The sequence below is a fragment of the Oryza sativa genome, chromosome 6 (genome assembly GCF_034140825.1).
Source record: "Oryza sativa Japonica Group chromosome 6, ASM3414082v1".
Lineage (NCBI taxonomy): Eukaryota > Viridiplantae > Streptophyta > Magnoliopsida > Poales > Poaceae > Oryza > Oryza sativa.
In genome coordinates, this window is record NC_089040.1 from 10,759,486 (window position 1) to 10,770,361 (window position 10,876).

The window sequence follows — 10,876 nt, forward strand, 5'->3', positions numbered from 1 at the left end:
AAATACCCATTAAGATGACTATAAAAGAAGAAGGGTTTTTTAAAAAACCCACATACAAGGAATGCTTAACAAAAGGAGTGGATCCATTAGATGGGGAATATATTGATTGGAAGATAATAGAAAAATTTGAAGAAGCCTCCCCACAATTAAAGAAGGAATTGAAGGAAGAAATACTTAAAGAATTAAAACAAGAAATTGATCAGAAATTTGAGCAAATAAAAAAGGCAGTAGATGAGAAATTAGAAGTTTCTTTTTCTGATTTGGACACAATGGATCTTGGTGGCCATGGGCAACCAGATGAATAAATTAATATAAGCTAAATATGTTTTTCAATATATATTGATAATAGAATATCAACAATTTGGGCGTGGATGAATAATAAAGAGAAATTCAGAAGATTACCCAAGAAAGAATCCAGAAGGACACCCTATAAAGTATAAGGGGACAATATAGGGTGCGGTGAATGACATATCCCTGTGAAGAATAAAACTTTCGGTGGAAAGGCCTCGACTTTAGCCAGCTCCCGTGAAGATATAGTAGCGAAGAGATAAGCAGGAGGCACAGGCGACGCCATCCCTGGCCTCTATAAAAGGAGACGTTGGCCTTCACTCCGAAGACACACAACCACGAAGACACCATTCAGAGCAAAGCTTCCAAGCGCGCTCTCACCCTCTATTCCATCTTTCTTAGTAGTAGTTCCTCTAGCCTACCTTGCATAATATATATTGAAGCAAGGAGTTGTAATATAAAGGTTTGTAAGGTGAGAAAAACTTGTTTGTATCTACCTTCGGGGTTCCCGAAAGGGAAAACCGTATGTAAGCCTATTTGCTTAATATGAAGTAATTTTCTTTAAGTTTCCCCGTTTGTTTGCTCTAGATAAGCGTTTATGCTAGGGACCCTATAGGAGAAACCTCTCGGTTGTTCTCGTTTTTAGCCTGCATCTTGCATAGGCGTCTGGAGAACCAGTATCCGTAGAGAAGTGTTCCCCTCGGGTGGAACTGCCTGGGGAGACGGTAAACGCTTAGCTAGTTCAAATATGACTAGGGATACCTGAAGTTGGTTGCTTAAATAGGCAGATAAGTGAGGCATACGGCTAGTACCGAGTAGGACTTTAAAATTTCTAAATCAAGCGCCGGCTGTTTTTGGATTCGCCACCCTGCAAAGATCCTAAAAATTTAAAGAAAATTTTCGAGTGAACAGTAACCTGTAAACAGTAATTCTGTACTCATAACAGTGAATTCAGCACTAAGAATAGTAGTGAATAGTAGTGAATTCAGCACATATATATTTCTGAATAATAAAGTTAATAATAAAGTGGTATATATATATGTATATATATATATGTATATATATATATGTATATATATATGTATATATATATGTGTATATATATGTATATATATATATATATATTTATATATATATATATATGTGTATATATATGTATCTATATATATATATGTATATATATATGTATATGTATATGTATATATATATATATATGTATATATATATATGTATATATATATATATATATGCATATATGTATATGTACATGTATATATATATATATATATGCATATATGTATATGTACATGTATATATATATATATATATACATATATATATGTACATATATATATACATATATATATATATATACATATATATATATATATACATATATATATATATATATATACATATATATATATATATATATACATATATATATATATATATATACATATATATATATATATATATACATATATATATATATATATATATATATATATATACATGTATGCTAGAAAGTCTACCATATGAAACAGAGGAATTAAATGCTAGTACTAGTCATACGAAAACTCCTACTAGATGGCATCACTTTCCTGTGAAGATGTTAAAACGACAGCTTCTGTGGGATATTTTTTATCTGTAAAACGACATGCTTTATAGGATGGAGGTAGTATTAAGGTGGTGTTTGAAATTCATGTAGGTGAAGATGAAGATTTAGTGTTTTATGCAAAATGAGGTGGTATTAATGTATGATTAATTGAGTTTTAATTATTACAAACTCAAAAAATATTTATCTGATATTTTATAGTAACTTTCATATAGAATGTTTTCATATGAAATGCACCATTTAGCCGTTTGAAAAGAGTACCACGAATATTCAAATTTTTATACAACTTTTTGTTGGAAAAAAGATCTGGACCCAAAGAAGTCACAATGAAGCAGGATCCAACTACTAGTTTTAAGATGGAAAAGAAAGCTAGTACTAGAGATACTGGGGTAGGTGCAACGTGCGGCCTGAGGCCATGCCAACAAATTCTTGATTTGAGCTTTTGACAGAGATAAGAAAAAAAACAAACAGATACGGGTCTTGGTACTTCACGGTATGTACACCTGACTCCCTTTTATTTAAACTAAATCTAACTTTGGTATATGTAGCTGGCGCTACACAGTGTGGCAGCTTGGTATTTATCACCTTTATTTTTAAAAAGGACAACACGATATAGATGTCGATCGACAAGGTCTTTAATTCACATGTTTAGCACTCCCTATACATTTAGAATTAATTATCATATTATATTACTCCCTCCGTCCTAAATTATAGGACACCCTCTTTTTAAGTAAAATCAAACTCGCTAGCTTTTAACTAACAATCATACTAACTATATTTATACTAAGTATTATGTATGTTATATCGCTATATTTATATTTTGAAGTACTTTCATATGACACTAGTTTCATATTTGTTGGGACCACATAATAGAATAAAATACAGGTAAAAGTATGTTATTAAATACTGTGTAAAAATATATATAATTTATAATTTAGGACAGAGGGAGTACATATTTATACCAAGATCATAGTAAAAAAAAATCGCATCCCTTATACATGCGTGTCATTTTCCAATATGCATGTTTACACCGGAGTATTTACTATTACCCCCCCCCCCCACACACACACACACACACACACACATATATATATATATATATATATATATATATATATATATATATATATGTAGGATATATATAAATAATATTTTTATACATTATTGAATTTAAGATTTAAGCTTTAACTTCACGTACTCTGAGGCACCATTGCTTGGAAATGAAGTTGTAGCGTCGGGCTGTTTGTTTATTGCTCTTAAGAAAACAACTACCAAACGAAAATTAATTCAAAATAGAACCAGTAACAATTAATTATTTGATTTACTGTAAGAGTTTGGCATTGCCAACTTAATTGCCAACAGGGGTGGAAAGAAAATTGAATCGGCTCAGGGGCGGATCTAGGCCTAGAGTAGCTAGGGCTCAAGTCCTATGCCTAGGTTTATAGACTCCATGTAAATTTCATTAAAAAAAATCTAAAATTTGTGTAAATTTATAGAAAATTTGGACAAGCCAATGAAAATAAACCCTAACATTGTTTATGGTTTCTGGCTGGCTCAGCTAATTTGGCTTAAAATTATATTATAGATTTACACTTTTAGAAGGTTTACAATGAAATAGATGTCCTGCAGTTAGAATAGCTTTTGTTCCCTGCTCTTGGATACTATTTGTATAGTTATATATATAATGTTGGTCCCTCTTGAGTTTATGTTAAGGGTCAGTCACTGTCAGTTGGTAGTTGGAACTAGTGGTTCCTGTTTGATCAGTTCTCTCTTTCTTGTCTTCTGTGAGCTTGTGACGTCCTAGCTGCTTCTCCGGCGTGCAGATGAAGGTACTTGCTACGCTTTCCTTCCAACTATGGATCTCTCCTTTGCCCTTAGTTCCAAATTTTTTGGACAAACTTTCGACTTTTCTATCACATCAAAACTTTCCTACACACAAACTTTCAACTTTTCCGTTACATCATTCCAATTTCAACCAAACTTTCAATTTTGACGTGAATTAAACACAAGGCCATGTTTACTTTAAGAGGTGAAAAGTTTTAACGTGTCACATCGAATATACGGGCACACATTTGAAGTATTAAACATAGTCTAATAACAAAACAAATTACAGATTTCGCCTATAAACTGCGAGCTCCGCTATACATACGACAATATTGTTACGATGTTTGTACGATGGAATGATTGTATCCTAATTAACTTCTACCGTTTGGATATGTAGTTTGGATCCCACACTAACGGGTGCCACCGCAGCTACCTACTGTAGTACTGTACCATCCGATTTGGTTCGATGCGCACCCGTTAGACCATATCCAAAGCCCAAGCTAACCCCTATACATATGTAGTTTGGATCCCACACACTAAAATCTCTCTTCCACCGTTGAAATATCCAAAGCCCAAGCTAATCTTGTTTTGGCTTGCTATCTTATAAGCCTCCTCACACAGCTACACGGAGTAATTTTATTTCTAATCGTCATAATCGATTTTATTTTATGTAGTGCTATCTCCGTTTTCCGTTCCATATTATAAGTCGTTTGGATTCTTTTTAATCAAACTTGTTTTGGTTTGATCAAGTTTATAGAAAAATATAGCAATATTTAAGCACAAGATAAATATTTAATCAAAATATATTAAATATTGGTTTTAATATAATAGAATTAACTTGATGTTATTTACAAAAATTGGATTATTCATTCAACTGATTACATTTTAAGAAAAACAATTTTCAGATGATAAATTTAGTTAGATTGAATAGCACCTGTTACTGGTAGATCAGTACGGTCATATAATAGTCTCAAATACTAATACTCCCATGACGATGGGTCTGGGCTTCAGGGCGCATGAGCGTGCGCACCCGTTAGATGCCCGGAGGCCCGTGCCGTCCACCCCGTCCGCTCCGTCCGCTGTTTACTGTTTGATCGTACCAGTATCTTAAGTAAAAATCGTATACACAGCATTTTCCTATAAACTGCGAGTCGAATTTATTAAGACTAATTAATCTATTATTAGCAAATATTTACTGTATCATCACATTGTTAAATCATGGAATTAGGCTTAAAAGATTCGTCTCGCAATTTACACGCAATATATGTAATTAGTGTTTTATCTATATTTAGTACTCCTTTCATGTGTCCAATCATTCGATGTAACAAGATGAAAAGTTTTTGTGTGGGAACTAATAAACATGGCCTAATTTCCCCCGAGCTAGCCAGCAAGCCCTATTTATTGCCGAGAGCACGTACAATAATTAAGCTACATACGGATGTTGTCCCTTATATTTATTGTCACACTGTAATCTACATCTCTTTTGCGAAAGGAAATTATGTCATTTTTATCATCTCTACTCAAAACATTATAAATGTATCTCCAGGTCCAAAATCCAACATAGCATGCTCAGGGAGATATTGACAAGTGTCCCACCCACTTTTTTCTATTTCTTTTTATCTCTCTTTTTCCTTCTTGTTTTTATTTTTCATTTCCACTCTCACTTCGTCACTCCTCCCTTCTCTCCCCGCCAGCGTGGTCAGGACCGGACCGCGGATCAGCGCATGCAATGGGTAGGACGAGGCGACGAGCAGAGATCTAGCATCACTGGTACAGAACATGCCATAGGTGTCGGTTGGAAAGTGACAATAGGTGCCGGTTTCCCGAACAGTTCCAATTGGTCGGCACAAATACATGAAACCGGCACCTATCATGTCTACCTGAGCCAAAAAAAAAACTTCGGCTCGAATTGAGCTGAATCCCGAGCCAAATCCAGAACCCCTCCACATCCCATAATCCCTCAGATCCAGAACAATATCCCACATCCAAAATCAAAATCACATCAATAACAACGACAATTCCTTCTTGGTACACATCAATATCCCCACATTCAAAAGCAAAATCACGTCAATAACAACAACAATTCGTTCTCGGTACACATGAAGAAGAGAAACGTGAACATGAACACACACATATGAACAAGAGAACATAAACATGAACATGAACATACACATATGAACATCCGTGGTGCGCCGCAGCTGCCACCGCCGGTAGCCACCTCCTCCTCCGCAGCTGCCATCGCCGGCTACCGCCTCCGCCACCCAATGCCTCCCGCCCCCTCACGCTAAATCTGAGCCGGGGAGGGAGTTAGACGAGAGAGAGCGCCGGGGAGGGGAAGGGGGAGGGGAGGACGGAGGAGGGTGAGGTGGAGGAGGAGGGGGCCGCCGCCGCCGCCGTGGTGCACCGCATCTGCCACCGCCGGCAGCCGCCTCCGCCTCCGCCTCTGCAGCTGCCACCGCCGGCTACCGCCTCCGCTACCCACTGCCTCCCGCCCCCTCACGCCAGATCTGAGCCGGGGAGGGAGAGAGACGAGAGAGTGCCGGGAGGGAGATCGAGACGAGAGAGAGACGGGGATGGGAGAGAGAAACGGGGATGGGAGGCTTATTCGAGAAGGGGGTACAAGACTACAAGTAGTGGGAGGTGGGAAAAGCTCTTTAGGTGCCGGTTTTAAATGAACCGGCACCTATGAGCCGGTCCCTATAAGGGTTTTTTAGTAGTGCATGTGCCAAGGCCAAATGCTCTTATGCCAAGGTGTGTTAGGCGAGGCATATTTACCACGAGCCAGTAAAGGAGAACTGGTTGGCTATCACGCCTGGCCTCTTCGGTGTTGGAAACTGGTTGTTGTCCTCAGACTTGGGGTGGTGCCAATGGCTGGTGGTGGCGAGGAGAGGAGTTGTGATGGGTCGGAGGGAGGCGCTATCGCTGCTGATCGACTGGAATCGCTGCCAGAACCACCACCACCGATCCACCAGAGAGAAGGAAAGGGAGAGAGAGAGTGGAAGAGGAAAAATAAAGAAAAAGAGTAAAAATAAGAAATAGAAAAAAAATGAGAAGGCCCCACATATCAGCATTCTGTAGGACTGTCGTATAGCTGCTCATGTCAGATTGTTATGCTATGTAAAGTGTTCCGATGGCATTGCCATATCGGATTTTGGATCAGGATGGTAGCGGCGAATGCCATCCCAAGCGTCATGACCGTGCCCGAGTGACGCGCTCCCGTCCGAACGAATCACGCACGACGAGCTCAACTTTACACGACCAATTCAGTCATGCGCATGACTCTAAGGGCAATTGCAGTGCCCCGTGTGATTTTGGCGAACTTGGGATACCAGCTAGATGAAGAACCCCATTTGCCACGTACTCCACAATGCATGTTACCGATAGTGGGTCCCACTAGTATTTTTTTTTCACTTTTTATCTCCCTTTCTCTCTCCTTTCCTCCTTTCTCCATCGCATAGACACGGCACTGGGGCAGCGTCAGCGAGGCGGCACTAGGGCGATGACGGCAGCTGGCCGGCCAGATCCACCCTTCCTCTCCATCCCCGAAGCAGCGGCAGCATCGGCAGCGCGCTGCGGCTGCGGAGCAGGGGGCGGCGGCGCCGGAGAGGACCGGCCAGATCCACCCCTCCTCGGTCGAGGCCGCCCCTCTCCTCTTGCCGCGTTGGCTTCTCCCATCTTCGGCAAGCGGGCTCCACCTCTACCTCCGCACCCAATCGCCGGCTAACGCCACTCTCCCTACCTCCACCGTCGGTGTCGTTCTCCTCTTCCACCTTCTCCGCTCATGGCGGCGGCGACTCCAACAAGGCAGTGCGCGCTGGAGAAGCCGAGGTGAAGGGAGCTGGCATCACAGAACGGCGCGATTCCTGTCGTCCTTGCCGCGGCGGATCAAGCGGCGAGCTTGGTTGCAACGCGGAGCGGCGACGATTCCGATGTGGTGCTCCCAGGTCGCCGGTAGGCTCCTCTTCTTCTCCACCACTCTCGTTCTCCCTTCTTGCTGTCGCCGCCGCTCTCCGTTCTCTCTTCCACCGCCTTCATGCTGCCGCGCCGCGCCGTCACACAATTTGGGGATAGAGGGAGAGAAATCTCATCGGGAGGAACGGTGTGGCGAAGCCATGCCTCCGCAATGCGCCGCGACCTCGTTTCCCCATGCCACCTAGTCCCGATTGTGCCGAAGAACGGGTGACCAACTTTGGTCACACGCGTTTGAGTTTTGTGGGCCCATGCTATAACGTGACGGTGAATTTGGGCTACTCGCCAACGTGGACCGCTCAGGGCGAATGCCAGCGTGTTGCATTGTGAATGGCCTAAAAGAACATGTGAAAAGAAAGAAGATGGGGGAGAATCCAAGACAATAGATTTGCAACACAACTGAAACAAACTGAAAAATGAAAACAACCAAATTTGTTCCTAACCGGGAACAAGGAGGAGCTTTGGTGGTGCCAATTGGAAATTGGCCTTTTTCAATCCCAAACTACGCATAGCCGCACACACGAGAGTGCTTTTATTTATCACACTCCCTCCTTTCACTTGTACACTTATACGTGACATTGAAGGAGGAATTATGTAGCAGTAGATATTTATTCTCAGACGAACACGAGAGAGAATGCTTAAGTTGCAGCCTTGAGCTTGGCGACGAAATCCAGGATGCCCGTGTGGCTCGTGCCGCCGACGGCCACCGCCTTGGCCACCTCCTCGCCGACCTTGGCCGCCTTCTCCCGCACGCCGGCGTCGGCCATCATCTCCTTCACCTTCCCCCCTATCTCCTCCCCGCTCACCACCCACTCCTCCCCGTCCCAGCTCCACTGCTCCATCCACACCCCGACGCCGCTGCTCGCCACCACCGTCGCCGCCACGCGGTGGTCGCCGCCCCGCGGCCACGCCAGCAGCGGCACGCCGGCCGTCGCCGCCTCGATCACCGAGTTCCACCCGCTGTGGCTCAGGAACAGGCCCACCGCCGGGTCCCTGAGCACCGCGTCCTGGTCCACCCACGCCTTGGTCACCACGCCGCGCCCCCGCACGCGCTCCAGGAACCCGTCGCCGAGCACGTCGCGGATGCCGGCGTCGTCGTCGCGGTCCACCACCGTGGTCTTGAGGATCCACAGGAAGCGGGAGCCGCTCGCCTCCAGCCCCGCCGCGATCTCCCGGATCTGCTCGTGGCTCACGGCGCACCGGCTGCCGAAGGCGACGTACACCACCGACCGCGCCGGCTGCTGGCGGAGCCATGCCATCGGCGACCCCTCTGCGTCGGCGGCGGCGCCCTTCGTCGCCTCGCTCGCCAGGGAGCTGTGCGGGCCGACGGCGAACACCGGCGGGAACCCGCGGACGACCTTGCCGTCGCGGAGGGCGGCGAGCGCCACCGGCTCCAGCGCGTCGAACGTGTTGATCAGAACGCCGTCGGTCTTGACCATCTCCCGGCCGTTCTCGATGAACTGCTTCGTGAAGAGCTTGTTCAGGTCGAGCAATGGCTGCGGCAGCCAGGACCTCTTGAGGCGACGCACACCGGGGATGTCGACGTCGCCGACGTCGGCCCCGGCATCCTTGTTGTCGAGGTAGATAGGGAAGTAGGAGCAGAGGGACATCATGGCCGCGGAGGAGACGTACAGCACGTGGCACTGGACGCCCAGGTCCTTGGCGATGGGGTTGACGTGGGACACCAGCGTGACGTCGGTGACGGTGGCCGTGACGCGCGGGGTGACGCCGGCGATGACCGGGCCGAGGAGGTGCAAGGAGCGGCGCAGGGCCTCCCACCGGAGCAGGAACGGGTCGCCGCCGGGGAACTCGGACGCGTCGAACGGCAGCAGGTCGAAGTCGAGGCGGCGGACGCTGGGATAGTCCCTGAAGAGGGCGGCGAAGTGGTCGGCCTCGGCGGCGGACACGGTCGGGAAGACGGTGACGACGGAGATGTCGACGTCGTGGGCGGACAGCGCGCCGATGAAGCGGAAGAACTGGAGGAGGTGGCCCATGCCGGCGCTCGGGACGAACACGACGTGCGGCCGTGTGTGCCCTCGCGCGCCGAGCTCACCGGAGCTGAGCACCGCAGGCGGTGGTGCCATGGCCGAGCAGCTGCTTTATGATGCTGTTGTGAAACCGGCTAATGCTGGGTGAATGCTCGACTGATAAGAGCGTTGGCATATGTGTCTTTTTATAGCAGCTGTACGCCTGTAGTACCATTTGTCTGAAATGTCGGTTTCAATAAAACAAAAAGCATTTGTCTGAAATGGAAAATAAAAAATTTCTTACGTGTCAAAAGTTTCGGAGAGCGCTACGGCTCGGACGTCCGATATCTCACCAAATATCGGACGTCCAGCCAAGCAGCGAGCGTATGTGTATGTGTATATTGCTGTACTTCATTCTTCACTCCTCAATCATGAGGAAGCTTCCCATCTAACGTCCTATGTCCCAAAGAAAATTGGTTGGTCAAATGTTCTAGTTGACCAATGAGTGAAACATCAAATTATATATGGTGAAACAAAAAATCAGCAACTGAAACATTTAAAAATTTTATGAAACATGATAAAGATACACGTTGAAACATATCGCTATCACATATGAAACAACTAGTGTTAACGGATTAAAACATATGTTTTTCTTTCATCAAAATATAATCATGTGATATCTTGTTGTAAAGATTTAATTACAACGAATACACCGATGTGTTCGGATCATAGATTGGATAATTAGTTTATGAGAAAAGTTGTTTTGAAGCCCGCTAAAATGCATGCATGCATGAGGTGGAGAGAGGAGAGAGAGTAGTGAGATGTAGTTCCACGAAATTTGTGAAACATGCTGAAGAGACATATTGAAACATATTACTATCGCGTATGAAACAAAGAGTGTTAATGGATTGAAACATATGATTATTTTTAATTAGAATATAATCATGTGACATCTTGTTGTAAAGATTTAATTACAACGAATACAACGGTGTGATCGGATTGTAGATTGGATAAGTAATTTAAGAGAAAAATTGTTTTGAATATCGTTAAAGGTATATGTGTATAGGCTTGATAGGATGTGTGTCAGAGTCAGTCCATCCGATTTTTCTCCTTCAGTCGGACGTGCGAGGAGAAGCATTTTCGAAAAGTTTCCGGTCAGTCCATGTCTCTGAATTTTACCTTGTCCTTTACATACAGTTTAAAAAATATT

General features: G+C 44.3%; 1 protein-coding gene across 1 annotated transcript; it reads right to left on the bottom strand.

Moving 5' to 3' along the window:
* Nucleotides 1-8,062: 8,062 nt before the first annotated feature.
* Nucleotides 8,063-9,871, bottom strand: LOC4340788 (UDP-glycosyltransferase CGT). Its single transcript, XM_015786162.3, has one exon. It carries the CDS (start codon nt 9,781-9,783, stop codon nt 8,338-8,340), a length of 1,446 nt encoding a protein of 481 aa, XP_015641648.1. The 5' UTR covers nt 9,784-9,871; the 3' UTR covers nt 8,063-8,337.
* Nucleotides 9,872-10,876: the final 1,005 nt, after the last annotated feature.